At 42.1% G+C, this 24176-nt stretch overlaps 2 protein-coding genes across 2 annotated transcripts in view; one reads left to right on the forward strand and one right to left on the reverse strand.

Annotated features, from left to right (window-relative positions):
- CDHR4 (cadherin related family member 4) overlaps window positions 1–24176 on the forward strand; it is an 83395-nt gene that overhangs the window by 36733 nt on the left and 22486 nt on the right. The window contains exons 2-6 of the mRNA XM_075183902.1: window positions 12867–12959; window positions 16163–16274; window positions 19593–19783; window positions 21453–21612; window positions 22431–22522. Coding sequence (XP_075040003.1) covers window positions 16166–16274; window positions 19593–19783; window positions 21453–21612; window positions 22431–22522 — 552 coding nt within the window. The 5' untranslated portion in view covers window positions 12867–12959; window positions 16163–16165. The remainder of the gene's footprint in view (window positions 1–12866; window positions 12960–16162; window positions 16275–19592; window positions 19784–21452; window positions 21613–22430; window positions 22523–24176) is intronic.
- Window positions 1177–10245, reverse strand: LOC142100291 (toll-like receptor 7). Its single transcript, XM_075184218.1, has 2 exons — window positions 10202–10245; window positions 1177–4260 (listed from the first exon to the last, which is right to left on the reverse strand). Exons 1-2 carry the CDS (start codon window positions 10202–10204, stop codon window positions 1177–1179), a joined length of 3087 nt encoding a protein of 1028 aa, XP_075040319.1. The 5' UTR covers window positions 10205–10245.

Genomic DNA, 24176 nt, shown 5'->3' on the forward strand with positions numbered 1-24176 from the left:
TAATTGGTAAAATTCTATGCAATATAAAACTCAGCAGATAATATAACAATCAAGTATCGTTAGAGTCAGGTTGCTTGATGAGACTTCCTACTATTCCTTCTCACACTTTGCCACTTCTCACATTGGAGCAAGGGAGGAGGGTCAACAGACATGCTGGGTTTTTGGCAAACCAGCAGGAGTGTGAAGCATTGCCATTCTGCCATTATGAAGAAATTAGATGCCTTGGGGGAAACCCCAGAAGAACTTAAATTTTGCTTTGTAAGTTCTTCCGTCAAAGGCCTTAGAAGTCTCCATTAAATCTTGGAATATTTGGTTTTGTTGCTGGTAAATTAAATATACTCAAGCCTGCTTGACATCTGTAGAATTTCTTCTTTAATGTTGTAATAGTAGAGTCTACATATAATATCTCTAGGTTTCATGGTTTCCAGACCTCTTGGACACAATACCCGGTGGGCTCTGTTGAACATACTGTAATTTTAATTTTCAGGTCATTGTTGCATATTTCCTGACAAATTTTAGTAATTGCATCACCTATACTTTTGGGAGGAATATCTTGTGGTATGCCCCAAATCTTTAAATTGTGGCGCCTACCTCAATTGTTATGGTTTTCTATGCACCGCTGTACTCCCAGCTCTCCTGCCTGGATACTAACCATCTTTTGTATATTAGTAAGGATCTATATATAGAATCTTGTGATTCTATTGTTTCCTGGGGTCTCTGTTGAAGATCCTGGTTATCCTGCTTTGTAGGCAGTGTCAGTCAAATAGTTTTATAGAACAACTTCAAAAGTCTTATGACCATCCACCTGATAGTACTCCAAGGCTTTCAGGTGGATCAGTTTTTCAGAAAATTGCAACCTTTTTGGTGATGCTTTTTCTTTTAAGGTGTACTGCTTATGGCCATGTAATTATAATGGTGATACTCTGTGGTCTAGTAACACAAAGCATGCATGCAGACGTGTGCATAGCAGGTATAGAATAAACAATCTGTGATCAAGTAGCTTTGATTGTAGCATGTGACAGTTGGCTATCTATGATTTATAATGTGTGTGAACCTAAGTATAACATTGCTTGGCAGAGCTGTACAGACACCATTGATTATATGTTCATAAATGCTGCAAAGTTTAGTGCCCATGTGCCACTTCAGCAGGTTCTTGAAAGTAAGAGAAACCACTGGCTAGTGATCCAACTGTTTTCGGAGGCGATGGTCATAGTAACGGTAGCTGTCTTTTCTCAGAAGCACTCTGAGGCTGTGCCAGAAGTGGGCATGTGCCCTGGGGTTCCTCGGCCAGTTCAGGAAACTGTTTGGGCAGAGCCTTCTCCTTGTCAGTAAGTATCTGGACATTTTCATGTCGTCATCAAGAATCACTAGAACCACCACATCCTTCTTCTCATCCAGTAGCCTTTGATGGGACATTAAGAAGGCATGACGCAGGAGACCAGTGTTAAATCCTTCACGGGTAAGGATTAAAACAGTCTTCTTGCTCCTGTAGATGGCTTCATGCAAGTTCTCAATACTCGGTTTCCCAACCATCCAGTCCCTTTCTTCCAGGCACAAATTAAACATGCCTCTTTCAGGTCCTTCCAGACACACCAAAAGCTCATTGTAGACCCAATCTGTCACAGCCTTGTTCTTTGTATCGAAAGCTATATAGGCATCATACTTCTCTGTTTCTACAGGTAACTTTGAATAACGTGCGATAGATGCCTTTATTACATGGATAGTGTACCACAAATCCCATGAGAAGATCTTCCAAACAGTAGTAGTGACCATCCAGGTGATCACCAGCACACATGAGCAGATAAAGCACATACGACCATACAAGTCTTGACATGATTCTGGATTCATAGAGAGGAGTGACTTCCACCTCATAGTGTCTGGTGAGTCACAGATCATTTCTTCTGAGAGATGTTTCACCGTAACCTTTGTGTCCTTTAAGAAGTAAATCAACCAACTGGTGTGACAGGTACATTTAAAAGGGTTTCGACTCACATCAAGGATATCTAAATGTTGGAGGAGCAGGTTGGGAAAACTATTAAAATCAATGGTTTGAATTTGGTTGTTACTCAGGTAAAGCTGCTTCAACTCCGTATATGAATTAAAAAACTCTTTGTTTAGAGAACTTATCCTATTGGAACTGAGATTTAAGAAGACAAGCTTGCTTCTGATGCTGGTTATGCTGCTGTTTAATGAGGTTAATTCATTAGAACTGAGGTCCAAGTGAGTTAGATTGCCAAGGTGGACAATATTGTCCCAATGAAATGAATACAGATTGTTAGAAGAAATGCTGAGATATTCAAGTGACAAAGGTAAATTTTCTAAAACTGGAATCGGGATGACAATCAGTTGATTAGCACTAATGTCCAATACTTTTAGGCGTGTAAGGTTTGTGAACATGGTGTTATAAGTCTCTTTACCGTATTGCCACAAATTCACTAATTCATTTTTTCTGAAAAAGAGCTTCTCCAATGAAGGGTTCTTCAATTCTTTTGTTATGCGCAAACCAATCAAATTGTTGTTCAGATTTAATTCTATCAAAGAAGTGAGGTTTTCCAGGAAGTTAAGTCTGTGGTTTACGCCTCTCATCATGAACTGATACTCATTGTTAGCCAGATTTAAAACTTTAAGCTTTGGAATTTCACTTAAAGCTGCATAGTAATACAAGTCAAATCTGTTATGCGAGAGATCCAAGTGGCGTAGTGACTTCAAGTGGCCAAACTGAGAACCGTTTAAGCGTTGATTGATGTAGTTATAGCTCATGTTTAGACATTCAATATCTTCCATGCCCCAAAAGTCATCTGAGCGCAAACTCATTAAGTTGTTAAAGGATATATCAAGTGACCGCTGATATTGCCAACACTCTGCATACTCCACATCGGCATCCTCAATATGTTTATTATTGGGGTTTACAGGTTCTCCCCAGCCTGGAACTGCATCTTCGTGTCGATTTAGAAGAGGTTCAGTGATTTCTGTTGTTCTCCTTTCTGCTTTACAGATTGATTCAAAAGATATTAGATTTTCCGCCAAGCTTACAGTGCGTAGGTTCTTATTTAGGAAAAACATGCTTAAGTTTGCCTGGAGTATAAAGTTTGTTCTGAGGTTAATTACAGCAAGGTTTGGCAGACTGAGCAAGGGCTTAATACCATCAAAGTCTAGAATATCGACAAAGTATCCAACTAGGGATATCTTGTAGAGAGACGTCATTGCGACTGCGCTGGCATTTATAATCAGTTTCTTATACATTTTAAGTGGCTGAAAATTGAAATCCAACTCCAGGGTTTGTATGTTTTTTAATTGTGAGAAAAAGGTTTCTCTTTCCAAATTTAGTAAGTTGTCGGACAAAATTAAATCTTTTAAATTGTGCAGTCTGCTAAACAGGGAGCTGTCTATGGTGGGGATTGAGTTCCCCCTGAGATTGAGGTAGGTGAGCTTGCTGAGACAATCAAATACTCCTGTTTTAAGCTGCAAGGCACTGTTATTTTGACATGGGAAGCAAGGCTGAGCCGCATGGTCACACCGCTGACAATTCCATTGCATGTCCAGGCTCTTCAGGTTGGGTAGGGGACATAAATCCTCCTTGTCTATCTTCCAAATCTTGTTCTCGGCCAATTCAAGGTCAACAAGAGAAGATGGAAGGTTCCTGGGGAAAGAACTTATATTATTAAAGGACAGCACCAATGTTTTTAAGGATGTGATATTTCTGAGAACATGTTCTGAGATGTTGAACTCTGCGTTGCATTTATTACGGTAATAGCAATTCCAACCAATCAGCAAAGATGTCAATTCCATTAATCCAGAGAGAGCCGTCTCTGACAATGTGAAAATATGGTTGAGGTTAAGATTTAAAAATGTTATATTTCCAGGAAGCGGAGGGACAGTGGTCAAACTGTTCCCGCTAAGATCCAGGTGATGCAGATGTTTCAAACTCACTAAAGCATCCAGGTCAATGGTCACAGAGCAATGTTCCTTGTCCGGTCTCAGGTTATCGGGCTGGCAGTTGTTACTCATATTCAGAGTCTCCAGGTTTGGGACAGCAGAGAAGGATCTGTTTGTGAGATGTGAGATGTGATTGCGTGACAGATCAAGGGCAATGACTCCTTCTGAGGAGATGTACGGGACGTATTTCAGTTGACGGCTTCTGCAGTTTACGACTGTAGCGTTTTTTTCGTCATCACATGGCAGAAAGCGTGGAAAGATGCTTAGACACATGGATACACCAAAGATCATGATCACAGCAAATTCTGGAAGCCACCTTTGTACCTTTATAAAAAGAAAAGAAAGCGGTTACATATCTACAAGTTTCTCAAGTTTAACATGTTTCATTTCTTGCTGTGTTGAATCAGTGTTTGTGTCTAGTTTAACCTCAGCGGAAGAAGAAGGTTTTCCAGCAGCCCCAATGCTGGGGTTCAGTGGATGGCAGCTCCTGACGTTTGTTAAAGCTGCAGTTTTAGGTTAAGGGATAGGAACTGCGATCAAGTCTGCAAATAATTGTTGCAGTGTTTAATAAAGTATAAGATTTAGGACCATCAGCTACGGGCCTTGTTTAAAGGTTACAAATAAAAGTCTCCTCCTCTGTGTAACTAGGGAGGCACCTGTAAAAAATGATTGCAGGACTGAAGTCCCCTTAACTGTACATGTCCAAGTAATAAGGGGTCTAAACAAATCCTTTACTTGATTACATCCCTCTAAATAGTCCTGATTTTTGGAGAGACCTTTGGAATCTGAGAGTGGTGAGGTCTTCTTTCCACCCATACTTTCCAGGTCCTCTGTACGTTGTACTTACTACACGTAGAGAGCAGGTCTGCGTTTCTAAAAGCCCCCCAGCAGAAAAGCTTACTCCCCTAGTATTCCCAAATGGTATCTTTTAGGGCACACTCCCATCTTTTCAAACTACCCCACAATCAAGTCCACACCCTTAATTACCAAGGGCATATTTCCCAATATTTATCATTTAGAAGCCTGCCTGGCTGCCTGCCTGAATATGATAAGTGTAAATGTGCAGAGAGCAACCCCAATCATGCAGAGTCCCTGCCTGCCTCTGAGGTCACTGAGGAAGGGAGACTGACAGGAAGCTGACCTGATGGTAGAACCTAGAGAAAGGAGGGACAGCGCAAGGCACTAGCATCTGGGCAGCCATCTACCAGTGTGAGGGATTACATTTTATAGACTGCAATTCCTACAAGGAAGCTGTGGAGTAGTTGGGGTGACTTTTTAGAAAGCGTTTATGGTCAAAGAAAATTATGTAAAGCAACAAACTAACATATTTTAATGTGCAATTGAGTTTCACTTAAGATTTAATTATTCACATTTATTTTGATTGGAAGAGGTAAGTTTGGGCTATGGCGTGCTGCCGTATTGTGGGTGGAGAATAAGAGTATTATAGCGGCAACTTGATGTGCCTGTGTCTCTTAATCTTACTATGTTATCCCGATCTTAACCTTCATATAGTCCTAACTTTATCCCACTTCATAAATACCTACTACCCAATACCTCTGGTCATGTACACAGTGTGTGTGTGTATATGTGTGTGTACATTGTGTATACACACCGCTTACAATCTCTGTAATTCAGCACAATTCACCAGATGGTCTGTGTACTTTGTATATACCTCATGTCTAAGCGGTGGTCTCCCTGCAGCCTCCCCACTCCCCAAGTTACTGTCATTTTACGGCACATATTAACCTCAGGACCTGAACTCATGAGCATTGTCCTCCTGCTTGTTTTCTGCTGCTTTGAAGCACAAATACCTCCAGAAATAACAATATGCCCCAACACACCTGAGTCTATGGTGCTGTACACACTATTCACTAGCTGCCTGTACTATAGTTTGCTCGTCCTATTCATTTCAATCTCATGGAAATGGACAAAGCAGAAACAATAGATACAAATATAAATGAGAACGACATCCCCGGTAAAACATTTGTGTTCAGGGGGTAAATGTATCAATCTGCGGGTTCTTCAACACCCGCGTGTTCAGCCTCTTCCGCGATTAAATTTCAAGCAGCGCTGCATTGTAAAGGGTTAACTTCCCTTTACAATGCAGCGCCGCTTGAAATTTAATCGCAGAAGAGGCTGAACACGCAGGTGTTGAAGAACCCGCAGATTGATACATTTACCCCCAGGTCTTTATACTGGGATAAATCTCGGCAGCGGAGTGAGGGGAAACAAAGGGTGTTTATCATTCATGTGTTAGCACAGTGGTACCCCGGTGTCCTCCTACACTCCACAGACTGGTAGGTTAAACGGCTTCTGACATAATGGACCCTGCAATATATTGAGCGCTATATAAATACACAATAACAATAAGCCCTAGCTTTTAGCTATCCATGATGAAGCTTACACAGCCTGGACTTACCTGCTGTCCAGACCCTGAGGTTACCTTCCTCCAAGCAGTGGTAATTATCATGCGTTCAGTTCCAACCAGGGCCCTATATGTGTTTATTTTGGAAGTTCTCCCCGTGTTTGGCTGGTTTCCTCCCACTCCCCAACAGACATAGTGTTGTCTCCTAGTGAAATGAAGTCTAGTGTGTGTGTCCGTGTTCTAGGGAATGTAGATTGTAAGCTCCACTGGATAGGGACTCACGTGAATGATGTAATATTCTCTGTAAAGCACGTAAAGTAACCAGGGTTGGGAGGAATCTGGATGCACGTTTACAGTTCTACCAAATGTCCCATCACTCACGTTCACATCTTTTGAAGTACATGCTATTCGCATTTTTAATCCACTCTCTCTACGTGTTGCTGTGATCTATCGTCCCCCTGGAGCACACCAACAATTTATTGAGGATTTCTCTGCATGGCTCCCTCACTTCTTATCTTCAGACATCCCCACCATCATCATGGGTGACTTCAACATCCCCATTGATAACCCACCTTCCAAAGCTGCTTCCAAACTACTCTCTCTAACATCCTCACTTGACCTCTCCCAGTGGATTGAATCATCTACTCATAAGGATGGCCACTGCCTTGATCTTGTTTTCTCTAGACTATGCTCAGTTTCTAATTTTCTTAACATACCCTTCCCCCTCTCGGATCATCACCTTATCAGCTACACGCTCACCCCCACTGCTCTAACCTCTCTACTGTCTAACTCTACCAAGCCTCTTCATACCTGCAGAAATCTGAATTATATTAATCTTCAACAATTTTCCATCTCTCTCCAACACCTTCTCTCCCCTATCTCTACATTCTCATCCCCTGAGATGGCAGTACCCCATTTTCACCAAACCTTAGCAACGGCCCTTGATCAAGTGGCTCCAGCGACACTACATACTACACGTCGACTTCGATGTCAACCGTTGCACACTAAAGAAACACGAAATTTACAAAAACTGTCCCATAAAGCAGAATGTCACTGGCGTAAATCTCGCACCTCTAATGACTTCTTCACATATACTTCTGTCTAACGCTCCTATCGAAATGCTCTAGACACTGCAAAACAAACATACTTCCAATCTCTTATCTATGCTCAGGCTTCTAACCCCAAACGCCTTTTCAATACATTTAAATATCTTCTCAATCCTCCCACCCCGAACCCTCCATCTACTATCAGTGCTCATGATCTTGCTTCCTACTTCAAGGACAAGATTGACAAGATCAGACTAGAAATGGTATCCTCTTCCTCGACAAGCAATCAGCTCAATTCCTTCCCACTACCCTCTGACACCCTCTCTTCATTTGACCCCACAAATGAAGAGGAAATTTCTACGCTCTTCTTATCTTCTTACTCTACCTCCTGTCCTCTTGATCCTATTCCCTCGCAAATTGGTAGATCCCTGTCTTCTGTGCTCATTTCACCTCTAACTCAAATCTGTAATCTCTCGCTCTACTGGCATCTTTCCATCATTTTACAAGCATGGAGTGATTACTCCTATTCTAAAAAAAACAAGATTCCGACTCAAACTCTCTATCAAATTACCGTCCCATCTGTCAGCTGCCTTGCCCTTCCAAGCTTCTAGAGAGACTTGCCTACACTCGCCTCACACGCTTCCTTTCCGCTAACAACCTGTTGGATCCTCTTCAGTCTGGCTTTCGTTCTCAACACTCCACAGAGACTGCGTTGACCAAGGTTGTCAATGATCTGATCACTGCTAAAACTGAACGCCATTACTCTCTCCTAATTTTCCTGGATCTCTCGGCTGCATTTGACACCGTTGACCACTCTCTTCTCCTACAAACACTGCAATCCCTAGGTCTTCAAGACACTGTTCTATCCTGGTTCTCATCCTACCTTTCTAATCGCTCTTTCACTGTTAATTTCTCTGGAGCCACATCTGCTCCACTTCCCCTATCCGTTGGAGACCACAAGGCTAAGTGCTAGGTCCTCTGCTGTTCTCTATCTATACCGCTTCTCTTGGAAATCTAATAAGTTCCTTTGGCTTTCAGTATCATCTCTATGCGGATGATACCCAAATCTATCTATCCTCTCCTGATCTCTCGACATCTGTGTTGTCCCGTGTAACTGACTGTCTTTCTGCCATTTCATCTTGGATGTCCTCTCGCCAACTCAAACTTAATCTTTCCAAAACAGAGTTAATAATATTCCCACCCACCAACAAGAGCATACCTGACATTTCTATCTCTGTTGATAACATGACCATAAATCGCACCCCACAAGCTCGCTGCCTAGGTGTAATCCTTGACTCACACCTATCCTTTGTTCCCCACATTGACTCTATATCTAAATCCTGCTACATACATCTAAAGAACATTTCCAGAATTCGCACATATCTCACACAAGACACTGCAAAAACCTTAATTCATGCACTCATCATCTCCCGCATTGACTATTGCAATTCCCTCCTTACTGGTCTTACCAAAAACAGACTCAAACCTTTGCTGCGGCAAGACTGATTTTCCTTGCAAATCGTTCTTCCTCTGTTGAATCACTCTGTATGTCTCTACACTGGATGCCTGTTTTGTACCGAATCCAATATAAAATACTTTTACTAACCTACAAGGCCATCAACAAAGCTGCACCAACATACATCTCCTCTCTTGTCTCAAAATATCTCCCAACTCGACAACTCCGTTCTACACAAGATCTGCGTCTCTCATCCACCCTCATTACATCCTCCCATTCCCGGTTACAGGACTTTATTCGGGCTGCACCCACTCTATGGAATTCTCTCCCTCGCACAGTAAGACTCTCCTCTGGTCTACAAACTTTCAAGCGTTCTCTAAAAACCTACCTCTTCAGACAAGCTTATAATATTCCTCAGCCACCCTCTTAACCTCGCTACCTTTAGCCTGATACACAATTTCACACAAGACAACTACCCCCTGACCAACATTGTTGTGTGACAGGATCATTTAGCTTATGAGTCACTTTTACCTTTGCAGTCTGGCTGGGCCAAAATGCAAAATGTAGACTTAACCTCATGTGTCAATCTCCCATTAGCCCATAGATTGTAAGCTTGCGAGCAGCCTTCTCACCTCTTTGTCTGCTTTACCCAGTTTGTTTATTAGTTTATTATGTTTGTCCCCAATTGTAAAGCGCTACGGAAGTTGTTGGCGCTATATAAATAAATGATGATGATGATGATGATGCCATTCGGCAGACAATGGGGAGGTCTTATTTTGTCCCAATTCTTGCAAAAGCTGTGATTTATTATTAGTAATTTTTAAGTTGCTAAATCTAGACGCAGAACAAAAACACTTTGTATCCACAGAATGAGAAAATATCTGCATGCTGCTAGTGCGGAATGTAAGTGACCCCACTGGAGGGGTGAGCTCAGCCAGTATCTCCTCCCTGTACACTGCCATAATCATTTATATATCAGTTGTCTGCACTGTAAAAAACAAATACAGCAACAGATCTGCCACCAAGGTAAATACCACTAATTTAGATATTCCATCCCTTTTTTTACCTCCCCCAAAACTTGGTAGCCAGCTGCCTGATGGTAGGAGCGCCCTGTCTACCTGAGAGAAGGGTCTAGTGCTCCAGCTTAACAACACTGCACTATTACAGCTACAATTCCAAGTTCATCTGACTGAGGAAAATCACCAGCAGAAGGGTCCTAACAACTGATAAGTACAAACAATAGAGACAATGCCAGTAAAATACGTAATTATTCTGATGTTTATGGCACTTTGCATTTCAGACAGGAAACAGAACAGCGTGTGATACATTTACTGCAGTACAGACATTGCAAAGTTGATTCTGAGAGCGTTAGTTTACTGAAGGTTTAAGGACACTCACCATAGTGTAGAGATGAGTCTGCTGCTGGTCTGCATGAAGCTGAAACTGTCACTCTAGAATTCTGCTTTTATTTCTATAAACTATATATAGCATGCATTGTATGTCAGGAATCCTACAAACCTACATATTTCGGTTTGTCCCCACTTACAGGTTTGAAGCCTCTTCCTGATACTTGTCCGATTCTCGGCATGCTGGCTGAATGAGCTGCAGGAAAGAACTGCCCCATATGTAACATGTTTCTTATACGTTGTCCCCGTGTTGTAAAGCACAATGTCATCCCCTCAGATATGCCGCTGACCCATGGAACACAGATTAAATCGGCATTAAATGACCCCCACACAGAGGGAAAGGGGACGTGGGGCAGAGTCCAAACTATTTAGGAAATGGTCTAGTAAGGCTGGTTACCCACTGGTGTTAATTCAGTGATAATCAGCGTTTGCAGCCGGCGTCGGTCAATGGACAACACTAAGTGGTCTATTTATTATTAAACATCGGCACTATTCATTGTGTGTTGCTGCAAATCGCAGTAATACATAATGCAGTAACGCTGCAGTTTATCATGTCAGGGCGCGTAGCACTTCCAGTGTGAGGAATCCAGCCAAGGCATAGAGTCTTCATCTGGATCCCCTTCAAACTGATAGATAATATCCTGAGATGTTAGTTACCTTGCAAAGCTTTTTGATGCTTAATAAATTGAAGAACTTTGCAGTTTCCATAGTCTGCACTAAGCAACATAAGGGCCATATACATTATGCACCGAGTTTTATGCACAAATACTTTCAATCCTCATCACATAGTTAAGAATTGAAATATTGTTCATTCGGAACAGCTGTGAGGTTGAATACTTACCTTTCCACTGATTCTTCTCCCCCAATGACAACTGCACTCCACAGCAGTCTACAAAGTCCTTGTGCGCATGCACTGTCCGAACATCCCTGGACTGCACAGTACTATTCGGGGAGCTGTGCAGGGAGAAGCTGGCTAATATTTGTTTTAAACACTTTAATGCTTCGGTAAGTGCAAATAGCACTTACCAAAGGACATGCGTCATGTGACAGGGAGGGGTCACATGATCCCTCTACACATGAGCGGTGAAGCTCTGCTCTTTGGAGCAGAGCTGAAAAATAACAAATACAGTAATGTGCGTCAGCCTGAAAATCTTAGAGTTTTGGAACTTTTTAAAATGCGGTATATTTCAGACCACATACACATCTATAGGGACTGCTTTGGAATGTGAAGCAAAATGCAAAGCAGTAGATATATTGATGATATCTACTGCAAGGTCCTGTTAATACATTTCAACATTACTTAAGTGTGGGTCAGGGAATTTTCATGAAACAAAGGATTCATAAAGTACGGGGTCTGGTTTATGAACCCATCATAAATTGTGCGATGGCCACGTCACATAGAAGACTGCTGTTTTCTCTGTTTTTATGGCTGATCGCACCTTAGTAAATAAACCCCATAATGATTTAAATCCCCAAACATTCACCTGCTTTTACTGGTATTAAAACCCGCTAATAAAAAACATTATTTTAAATGTCAGTGTGAAAAGAGCCTGAAAGACTAAGGAGCCTTCACAGCAATTATTATTAGTATAGCATATTATTTAGTTTATTATTTTATAAATATAAATATCAGTTGTCACCGCAATTTAAGAAACAAATATCATAGAGGCTGTTGAGTGATACTGGGCAAGATAGCATAAAGTAATGTACCAATAGCCCTGTATACCCAAAATAACATGAGGCTGCAAGATGTACGTGCGCTGGAGCCCCTACAGCCCTCTGTGCTACCTGGAGAGTGACAGAAATCAGATAACACCGGGTAGAAAGCCAGAGACACTGGTGGAGTAATACCTGGGCTCTCCAGAAGTATACACAACAATGGGGAAACTGTGTAAGCAAGGACTCATTCCACCCATGTACAAGACTGAGGCCTGGAAGGAATCAGCAGCACCAGGAACCCTCAGCCAAGGAGGTTTCAGAACAAACTATTGCACCACAGATCACATCTAGCGCGAGTAAGGTGTCTGGGCAGGAAACATTTGCACAATCAATGGGACATGTTGCAGAGAGAGGGAGAGAGAAAGAGACACACAGAGAGACAACCTACTAGAGACACAGAGAGAGAGAGACACACAGAGAGACAACCTACTAGAGACACAGAGAGAGAAAGAGACATACAGAGAGACAACCTGATAGAGACACAGAGAGACACATACACACAGACTGAGACAAACAGAAACACACACAGTTGGAAACACGGATCTTTGTATTAAGAGCTCATTTGCGGTGATAGGTAATGTTTGCTGTCATGTGAGTGCACCATGGAACTGAAACCTCAGGTTTAAGCTTTCAGTTTCAAAAAAAAAATACAGTTTAGATTTTTTTAAATAAATGATATCTATTTGTAAATTGCTTTGTTCTGTGATAGCTGTCCTGAGACAGTGATAACAGAATGGCAGCGATACCTGGTAAATACGCCTCCCCCTGCGAGTATTATTGTCAGTAGGTTATTGACAGCGGTAACTTCTTTGATGAATTGGCTGAAAGGAAAATAAGCCATAGATAGATACAGTAGTAATGAATAATAATACATTGTGTGATACACAGGTGTGTTATCTCGGGCAGCTAGTCCCAGCCTGTCCTGTGTTTATCCGCAGAGTTTCCCGGCCAACTGAGTGACCAGTGCTGGGAGTGATAAGAGTGTTGTTAGTTACCTGAAGGGGATAGAGCGTAATCCACACACAGGACAGGTGAGAGCTTCTACAGGTACAGTCCAGTCTTATTTCTATGCTGCATATTACCTCAAAATACATTTCTGTTATTGTCTTCTCCCAACTGTCACTGTTAGAATTTTCAAACAGAGTGTTCTGCATGTCAGTGTGTGAGTTCCTGTGTCCACGAGTGTTAGTCAGTCACATAGGAAGACAAGGGATAAAATAGCATCTAGCAATCCAAACCTTTTTTTGTTTTCCAAATACCAGAAAACAATATATACCTTGGATTATAAAAAAATCACATTAATTTAAAAAAACATTTACATTTAAAATAAATCACAAGGATGTCATTATTGCTTCTGCGTATATATATCACACACATATACAGTGGTGGAAGCGGGGGGTATACAGGGGTATGTCATACCACCTCTTCTCCTACAGCCTTCACTGTATCACTATCACAGTCCAGTCACTTACATTATATATATTTATATTGTGACAAGATCACATTGGGGTTGCCGTCCTCTGGGGTGGACGGTTGCACTTCAGCCAGAATAAATCACACAAATCCAGTCTTTCAGGTTCAATAGCCTCAGCTAGTTTTATTCACCGGCTTGCAGAAAGAACAAAAACATAAACAAAATCCCAGCTGTCCAGATACTAGTTAATACAGAGGTATTCCCTCTCTAGAGTGAGGGGCCTAGTGTCCAGCTACTAGTTAATACAGAGGTATTCCCTCTCTAGAGTGAGGGGCCTAGTGTCCAGCTACTAGTTAATACAGAGGTATTCCCTCTCTAGAGTGAGGGGCCTAGTGTCCAGCTACTAGTTAATACAGAGGTATTCCCTCTCTAGAGTGAGGGGCCTAGTGTCCAGCTACTAGTTAATACAGAGGTATTCCCTCTCTAGAGTGAGGGGCCTAGTGTCCAGCTACTAGTTAATACAGAGGTATTCCCTCTCTAGAGTGAGGGGCCTAGTGTCCAGCTACTAGTTAATACAGAGGTATTCCCTCTCTAGAGTGAGGGGCCTAGTGTCCCTCACTTAAACCAAACAAATGGAGCTCACAGGACAAAGTTGTAGTTTCTCTCAGGAGCCATCTGACCTCCCCAGACAGTGAGAGACTGATTGAGACACGCATGCAACCTTATACAGACACCCCTCAGGTGCAGCTCCTGATTAGTCTGCTGTGAAACCTGCACTGGGAAGCTTTTCCCACACACCTAAACAATCTCTGTGGTGTTTTAAAATCCAAATGACAGGACTCTAGGACTTATATGCCTGCCATTAACTTCTTTTCCAGCGCTTCTGTCACAAAATAAATATATATATATATATATATATATATATATATATATGTATATATATATATATATATATATATATATATATATATATATGTATATATATATAATCATCATCATTTATTTATATAGTGCCACTAATTCCACCACGCTGTACAGAGAACTCACATCAGTCCCTGTCCCATTGGAGCTTACAGTCTAAATTCCCTAACATACACACACACACACAGACAGACTAGGGTCAATTTAATAGCAGCCAATTAACCTACCAGTTTGTTTTTGGATTTTGGGAGGAAACCAGAGCACCCAGAGGAAACCCACGCAAACACAGGGAGGACATACAAACTCCACACAGATAAGACCATGGTCGGGAATCGAACTCATGACCCCAGCACTGTGAGGCAGATGTGTATATATATATATATATATATATATATATATATACATACAGTGGTGGAAGTGGGGGGTATAGGGGGTATGTCATACCACCGCTTCTCCTCTCCTACAGCCTTCATTGTAACACTATCACATTCTATTCTCTTACATTACATATACAGTGGTGGAGGTGGGGGGTATACGGGGTATGTTATACCGCCACTTCTGAAGTTACACTTTGAGCACTGGATAGATAGACAGGGTGGATATATCTAAACTAAATACAGTTTCTTGTAAACCGATACATCCAATTGACAAGGATCCTTACATCCCATTTATTTTATGTTATTATCTGACAATGGAGAAACAATATCATTTAATCAGACGGAGATATATGGGGGAGAGACAGAGATTGTCCGTAATTAGCTCTGAAGCATTAATTCAGAATCAGTTGCAGTCCCCCCACTATTCTCACAGGAGTATCCAGCGCTCTGGTAATCAGAAGGAAGCAATCAGTAGGAGCCGTTGTAAGATCTCGCCGCTCTCCCGGTAATGGTATTCAGTTCTCCGGTCATACAAGATATAGAGGCTGAAGCGGACTTGAACGCTACTTTGGCATATGTTACGGACCAAAATTACGCAGGCGGAAATATCGTATTTCATCCCATCTTCATCTCAACATGCGTCTAGCTCGGGCGTCGCATATGCCCAGTTTACAGCAGCCGTACACAGAACCAGGTTGTAAGTGCAATAAATCTTCCTAATCACTTGTTTCATAGAGGAAAGCACACTTGCAATTGGGCTTCCTATAATACAGCAGATGTAACATTTTTATCACATACGCATGAAAGTAACATTTAAAAACACACAAAATCAAATAATATCGTCACGATCACTGAAGAACGCGCCTTTCAGCTTCAGAAGTGAAATCGCAATGAGCAGAGACATTGGTGGAGCACATACACAGTTCCAATGCTTACAAGGGTTTCAACCTCTGGGGGTCCGGCCACAGTCTTCACCTGTTTGCAGATGTATAGGCGGTCTGTGGATGGGACTGTATGGGCGGTCTGTAGATGGGACTGTATGGGCGGTCTGTGGATGGGACTGTATGAACGGTCTGTAGATGGGACTGTATGAATGGTCTGTAGATAGGACTGTATGAACGGTCTGTAGATGGGACTGTATGGGTGGTCTGTAGATGGGACTGTATGAACGGTCTGTAGATAGGACTGTATGAATGGTCTGTAGATAGGACTGTATGAACGGTCTGTAGATGGGACTGTATGGGCGGTCTCTAGATGGGACTGTATGAACGGTCTGTAGATGGGACTGTATGAACGGTCTGTAGATGGGACTGTATGAACGGTCTGTAGATAGGACTGTATGGGCGGACTGTAGATAGGACTGTATGAACGGTCTGTAGATGGGACTGTATGAACGGTCTGTAGATAGGACTGTATGGGCGGTCTGTAGACGGGATTGTTTGAGAGGTCTAATGGGAATAATGCATTTTTGTAAATTAAATACTGTGTATCGTTGTCTTTACCTACATTTGTGTATTTACAGCTGATGTTATCCAGCAGCCGTGTGACAGATCCTACAGTAAATGCCATGGGGTCACTGCCCCTTGTGCTACAGTTGTGCGTCCTCTTGTCCTTTCGTGTTGTCCTCGGACAGGGTAAGAACCATTACACCGATGTATAGTAACAGCCATAACTATCTGTCAAGACATCGCCCCTCGCCCCGAGACCACTCGCCCTCACTCAGTGGTCTCTCTCCTGTTACTGAGGGCGAGGTCCTCACCACCTTCCTCTTCCACTCTTCCGACCCATGGCTGAATCATGTCACATAACCACTGTCTAACTTCTGCTAAGGATAGAAGGTGCAGGATGATATCACATCCTCGTCATTTACTAAATGAGACGCCAATGAGAAGAATCTGTTCAGTATACAATGTATATATATATATATATATATAAAGTGCTGATACTTCAAGTGTTATTGATGAGATCTGTCAATAGAAATTTAAAGAGGCAATGTGAGGACCCCTAAGGTTAAGTGTTTAAACACTTAACCCGACATTGCCGCTTTAAATTTCTATTGACAGACGTTGTGATGAGGTCAGCCTGCAGTGCCGAACACTTCTCCAATCAGAATCACTTGCTGTCAGCATGGTGCTTTCATCGGAGATGTCCAGCGTCGGGTTGAAGGTAAGTCTGTTTATTTTCAAATCGGTTTTTCATAATTTCGGATTTTATTTGTAGGACTTCTCCATGTCGGAAAAGTGGTAATCGTAAAAAAACGATTACCACCGATGATGAGGTGGGAGGCTGGCGGCGTGGCCAGTGGCACAGTGCAAAAGTGCCAAGGCCAGATGGATCAGATGGGAGCCAGAGTTTATAAATATAATGTTTTTAGTGTCGCACATAAAGCAGGAACTGAAAATGTAAAATAACAGTTACTAGTGACACAATACATCAATTTCCCAAATGACGCGGAATCAATAAACTTGCAAGGCTGCATTCCTAACCTGTTACTGTTGTCGCTATCGGGCTGACTTTAAAGGACGTAAATGTACAAAGTACAGAGCAGAAGTGACGATGGAGATTAAAGCAACCAGAGGGCGCTGATACTCAGACCTCGCGCCACAATCACTGACAGCAGTATCCACAGATGTTCTCCCCAATCCAGGAGGAACGAGGGTCTGTGTATTAGGGCAGCACGGTGGCTCAGTGGTTAGCACTTCTGCCACACAGCACTGGGGTCATGAGTTCAATTATAAAAACAAACTGGTAGGTTAATTGGCTGCTATTAAATTGACCCTAGTCTGTGTGTGTATGTTAGGGAATTTAGACTGTAAGCTCCAATGGGGCAGGGACTGATGTGAGTGAGTTCTCTGTACAGCGCTGCGGAATTAGTGGCGCTATATAAATAAATGATGATGATAAAGTTATCACACACAACAATATGGCCAGTGTACGAGGTGCACAGAATACTAAGGGTCTGATTCATGTGCAGACGTATGTCTGAGCAGGCCCAGAAACCGCATTACGTCAATGAACGCAATTGATACAATTCATGTCTGTTAAATCTGTACTAGGAAATGTTTATATCGTATCTCTATAATATAATAATATGGTTAAAAACTGCATATTATATTATTAGTTTATGCGAGTCCCATATTTATCTCATCAATAACACTGGGCGCATCAGTACTTTCTCCTTAGTATTTAATGCAATAGAGTCAGATTTTACTTGTTTCGGCTTGAGAGGCAGAATGGGCGAGGGGAGGGGCCAAACTGATTCGATTTGAAAATTAATGTCTGTATAAATGATTATACTGATAATAGTTGTTATTTTTTTAATATCAAATAAAAGTCTCATGCGTTGTAATGTGATTATTCACAGACGCAGGTGTGTATACTGCATCCTGTGCTGTCTGTCTACATACAGCAAGTGACATTTAGCAGAGCGTACTTTGATTCGATTTGATTACAGTCAGAATTATGTACAAATTACCTACGCTTTAAAGACATAGAACTTATGTGCAGTTGCGTTCGGACATGAATCAGGCTCTATGTGTCATGTACGTTTTAGGGTATTACTTATATTAAACTTGCAAATGCTGTGTAACTTGTAGCACAGTTATATCTTATTTTCACAGGATTGATGACTCTCAGGTACAGCTCTCAGATCACCAAGTTCTGCATTATAAATGTCAGGAAGTTCTGAGTGTGTATAAACATGAAATCTGCCGTGACTTATATAGAACAGTTCCTTCATTACACTCAGCGGCTATTAATCTTCCCTTTTCCTTTAATTTTAAGAATAATGTTTATTTTCAGTATAAAGATTGGGGAGGGGGTAGTAGTACAATTTCCCTTTTCCGTCCTATCAGCAATAGATTGTCAGCTGTGTGACCGGGGAATGCTTTGCAGCTATAAATCGCGTGATAGTGTCCGAGGAGCAATCTGGGAGCAGAAGACAGAGGGATGTAATGACGACACAACAGAGGAAACCATTGAGCTACAGCGGAATATTTATCTAATAACGACTTATTGCAGTGTCATGTTTCAGTACTATTGTATGTCAGCTGTCATATTGATAATATCCAGAGATAAGGGCTACATGTCGCTCTGGTGACCCCTTTCTGCTCTGTATAAATATATTTATATCCATCTCAATCATTATACAAAGTTCCTGCCTGGTGAACCGAGGTTCATCTGTGTCCTGCTAACCCCGTTCTCAGACATTTACAGAACAGGTATCTTGTGCCCGTGATAGTTACCACCGGTGGGGTTATCATCAGTGATAATGGGGTTATTGTGCTGTAACCCGGTTAACAGATTATGCCCAAATATACCCCCAGTTTCAGAGATGAAGGTAAATAAATATCAGTGTAGTAACCGGTGTGATATGTGTTGTGTGGGTTTCCTCCCACACTCCAAAGGGTGGCTCAGTGGTCAGCACTTCTGCCTCACAGCGTTGGGGTCATGGGGTAAATATATCAAGCTGAGAGATTTATGGTGGGTTTGAAAAACCAATCAGATTCTAGCAATCATTTATTTAGTACATTCTGCAAAATGATAGCTAGAATCTGATTGGTTGCTTTAGGCAACATCTCCACTTTTCCATCCCGTCGGAAAACTCTCAGCTTGATACATTTACCCCCATGAGTTCGATTCCTGACCATGGCGTTATCTGAGTGGAGTTTGTATGTTCTTCTTGTGTTTGCGTGGGTTTCCTCCCACACTCCAAAAACATACTAGTAGGTTAACTGGCTGCTAACAAATTGACCCTAGTCTGTCTCTCTCTGTCTGTGAGTGTGAGTCTATATTAGAGAATTTAGACTGTAAGCTCCAATGGGGCAGGGACTGATGTGAGTGAGTTCTCTGTACAGCGCTGTGGAATTAGTAGCGCTATATAAATGGTGATGATGATGATGATAGAGGATCAGTGACGGGATGAGCTGCTGATTCTCTGGTTTTCCTCCTAGTGGAATTTCTGGAGTTGCCATTCACGGCCTCTTTACCTGAGAACTCGCCCGCAGGTACCACTGTCCACAGCTTCACCCTTGGGAACTGCACAGATCCCAACCCGACCGTCACCATCACTGATGTCTCTCCCTCCACCAGTTTCTTTAATACCCCAACGCAGTCTGTTGTTGGGGCTTCGTATACATTACAGGTGAGTCTGTCACTGTGCCGGGACACAGACAGCAGTACTGTAGGATACATACGTCTCTACACAGCTGGGTACACGCTGGTTACACGAGAATTATACACAGATTACACGCTGGTTAGGCCTGGATACATGCAGGTTACACGCTGGTTACGCCTGGGAGTCTCCCTAGGAATTATAATGTCGCTCCCATAGTCTCAGTTGCAGTTGGATGTAAAGATGCATTTTTACATCTGTATATTGAGTTGTATATTAGAATATGCGCAGCCTAATACAGAACATAAAGGTACATCCGGAGCAATATATTGCAGTCGTCATCATCAAGATGCAAACTCACACCTGATTTATGGACCCTTCGTCTCCAAATAGGACGCAACTCCAAGAGTTGTGGTTACCTAGTATGTGCCCTTACTGTCCTGCACATCTACACCCCAGATCCCCCTCTGCAGATGTGAGCGGTCCCGGTACCATATACGTGTAACTGACCCAGGTTATGTGATGCACAGTGCCACAAATGTTACATGGGGTGCAAATTTACAACACATGATGCCCAGATGCCCAAACATTATACCCCAAACATTACGTGATGACTGGCGTAGTGATCATTTACTTCAATCATAGCGATATATACAATAACAACAAATACTGAAAATTGTACTGAGCACAGAGAACAATGGAAGTATTACTGTACAATTATACTTAGATACAGAATAACAAGAGATACTGAGAGTTATACCCAGCATACTAAACAAGAGACGTGGCACTGTGTAACAACACACATGATAAGAGCAGATGCTGAGAATTACACACATTGTGTCTACCATGTATGTTCCTGTTTTATGTATGTCCTGTTTTATGTATGTATTGTTCTATGTATGTCCTGTTTTATGTATGTACTGTTTTATGTATGTCCCTTTTTTATGTATGTCCCTTTTTTATGTATGTACTGTTTTATGTATGTCCTGTTTTATGTATGTACTGTTTTATGTATGTCCTGTTTTATGTATGTACTGTTCTATGTATGTCCTGTTCTATGTATGTCCTGTTCTATGTATGTCCTGTTTTATGTATGTCCCTGTTTTATGTATGTCCTGTTTTATGTATGTACTGTTCTATGTATGTCCTGTTCTATGTATGTCCTGTTCTATGTATGTCCTGTTTTATGTATGTCCCTGTTCTATGTATGTCCTGTTCTATGTATGTCCTGTTCTATGTATGTCCTGTTTTATGTATGTCCCTGTTTTATGTATGTCCTGTTTTATGTATGTCCTGTTTTATGCATGTCCCTGTTTTATGCATGTCCCTGTTTTATGTATGTCCCTGTTTTATGTATGTCCTGTTTTATGTATGTCCTGTTTTATGTATGTCCTGTTCTATGTATGTCCTGTTTTATGTATGTACTGTTTTATGTATGTCCCTGTTTTATGTATGTCCTGTTTTATGTATGTCCTGTTTTATGTATGTCCTGTTTTATGTATGTCCCTGTTTTATGTATGTCCTGTTTTCCCTACTGTACAAGGCTGCGGAGCACGGTGGCACTTTACAAATCTACGATAAGAATAAGAGAAGTATAACTGCAGTATTACATTACAGGAACATTGTCATCTCGGTATGTTGGTATATGCATAGGGAACATATGAGTGTTTGTGTCATACTAAGAACATATCTGTGTCAGATCACGCTCAGCAGCTCAGCGGCTCTAAACGCAGAGGTCGTGAATCAGTACATCGTGGAAATCACAGCGCAGTGCGGCAATGAGACGGTCACTGGGCACCTCTTTGTCATGATCACAGATGTCCCGGAACCGCAGTGCGAGCCCAAATTCTCCAGCCAAGGTGAGAGAGTCAGAGATGAAATCAGTCTGAGGTTCTGACAGCAACATACACCATCCATTATTAGCAGACCAGAGACCTGGGCGCCAATAATCCATATTACCCAAACCAGCTTCTAACATTATTATTTGCTTTCTTGTATTTTTCCATTGCAGATACATAAATGCAAATTTGTAATAATACAAGACTTTACCTAATGTCTATGATTGTGTTACTAAGTCATCATTCATACATATGAATAGTCCTGTACTAGGCACCGTAAAACAAATACACATTTCAGGTTAGAATGGATTTAAAGAAGAGCTTTTAGTTTTGGGTGGAATTGAAGGAGTTTATAAGGATGATGGATGTGACATTCCCCAGACATACCAGGGTCCCTGATGGCTACAAGAGTAACACTACGCTCCTCTATCCTCTTACTATCTGACCTGTCCCATACAGATGGGATACAGGATACTTATTTGACGTGATGGGGCCTGTATTATCAGTCAGCTTAGAGAGGAGCCATCGAGAACTGCGGCGGATCTGGTGTAAGCGTCCTCTCATTTTTTTACTACTTACTTCAATTCCCCCAAAACTAGACCGTTAGCTTTGAAAGGACCTATATTTTTTAAATTGCCTTCAGATGAGATTTAAGGTCTATTTTCCCTTATATACAGAATGTTCTCCTTAAACTCAACTTCAGAAGCTCATAAATCCACAGGACAGTTATGCTAATGTAGTGAACATTTATTAAGACCTGGGTACATGCAAATATTCTCCATCCAGCAAGCTGGGTACAATAAGTTCCTGAGATTCTAAAATCTGATTTCTGCACACAGTGGGAGATGCTGTCCAGGTGTATTCCAACGTTCCTGCTTCAAGTCCGATATATATTGTGGCCTTACAGCAGCCCAAGTATACTCCAGTGACAGTAAGTTATAGTCAAAAATGTTCCACCTGTATTATTTACCTACCATACAAAACTGTGGCGACATTCTCCACTTCAAGGCCCCCGTATTTCCATACCATATGTATCAATGTTTTCTATACAAAATGCTTGTTTTTCTTCCATTAAAAATAAAGAAGCAGGAAGGGAAGAGAATGTAGAGGAAAACGAGGGTAGAGATCTGGTAGAGGAAAGAAATAGTAGAGATTTGATAGATATGGCCTAAGAAGGAAGAAGCAAAGTATGGAAGGAGGTAACTGTGTGGTGGATGATGGAAGAAGGTAGAGATGTGGTGGGGAATGGAAGAAGGTAGAGATGTGGTGGATGATGGAAGAAGGTAGAGATGTGGTGGATGATGGAAGAAGGTAGAGATGTGGTGGATGATGGAAGAAGGTAGAGATGTGGTGGATGATGGAAGAATGTAGAGATGTGGTGGAGGATGGAAGAAGGTAGAGATGTGGTGGATGATGGAAGAAGGTAGAGATGTGGTGGAGGATGGAAGAAGGTAGAGATGTGGTGGGGGATGGAAGAAGGTAGAGATGTGGTGGAGGATGGAAGAAGGTAGAGATGTGGTGGATGATGGAAGAAGGTAGAGATGTGGTGGAGGATGGAAGAAGGTAGAGATGTGGTGGGGGATGGAAGAAGGTAGAGATGTGGTGGAGGATGGAAGAAGGTAGAGATGTGGTGGGGGATGGAAGAAGGTAGAGATGTGGTGGAGGATGGAAGAAGGTAGAGATGTGGTGGATGATGGAAGAAGGTAGAGATGTGGTGGAGGATGGAAGAAGGTAGAGATGTGGTGGGGGATGGAAGAAGGTAGAGATGTGGTGGAGCATGGAAGAAGGTAGAGATGTGGTGGAGGATGGAAGAAGGTAGAGATGTGGTGGAGGATGGAAGGAGGTAGAGGTGTGGTGGATTATGGAAGAAGGTAGAGATGTGGTGGGGGATGGAAGCAGGTAGAGATGTGGTGGATGATGGAAGAAGGTAGAGATGTGGTGGAAGATAGAAGAAGGTAAAGATGTGGTGGAGGATGGAAGAAGGTAGAGATGTGGTGGAGGATGGAAGAAGGTAAAGATGTGGTGGAGGATGGAAGAAGGTAGAGATTTGGTGGATGATGGAAGAAGGTAGAGATGTGGTGGACAATGAAAGAAGGTAGTGATGTGGTGGAGGATGGATGAAGGTAGAGATGTGGTGGATGATGGAAGAAGGTAGAGATGTGGTGGACAATGAAAGAAGGTAGAGATGTGGTGGAGGATGGAAGAAGGTCGAGATGTGGTGGGGGATGGAAGAAGGTAGAGATGTGATGGAGGATGGAAGAAGGTAGAGATGTGGTGGAGAATGGAAGTAGGTAGAGATGTGGTGGAGGATGGAAGAAGGTAGAGATGTGGAGGATGGAAGAAGGTAGAGATGTGGTGGAGGATAGATGAAGGTAGTGATGTGGTGGAGGATGGAAGAAGGTAGAGATTTGGTGGAGGATGGAAGAAGGTAGAGATGTGATGGAGGATGGAAGAAGGTAGAGATGTGATGGAGGATGGAAGAAGGTAGAGATGTGGTGGAGAATGTAAGTAGGTAGAGATGTGGTGGAGGATGGAAGTAGGTAGAGATGTGGAGAATGGAAGAAGGTAGAGATGTGATGGAGGAT

Source organism: Mixophyes fleayi, chromosome 8 (genome assembly GCF_038048845.1).
Source record: "Mixophyes fleayi isolate aMixFle1 chromosome 8, aMixFle1.hap1, whole genome shotgun sequence".
NCBI lineage: Eukaryota > Metazoa > Chordata > Amphibia > Anura > Limnodynastidae > Mixophyes > Mixophyes fleayi.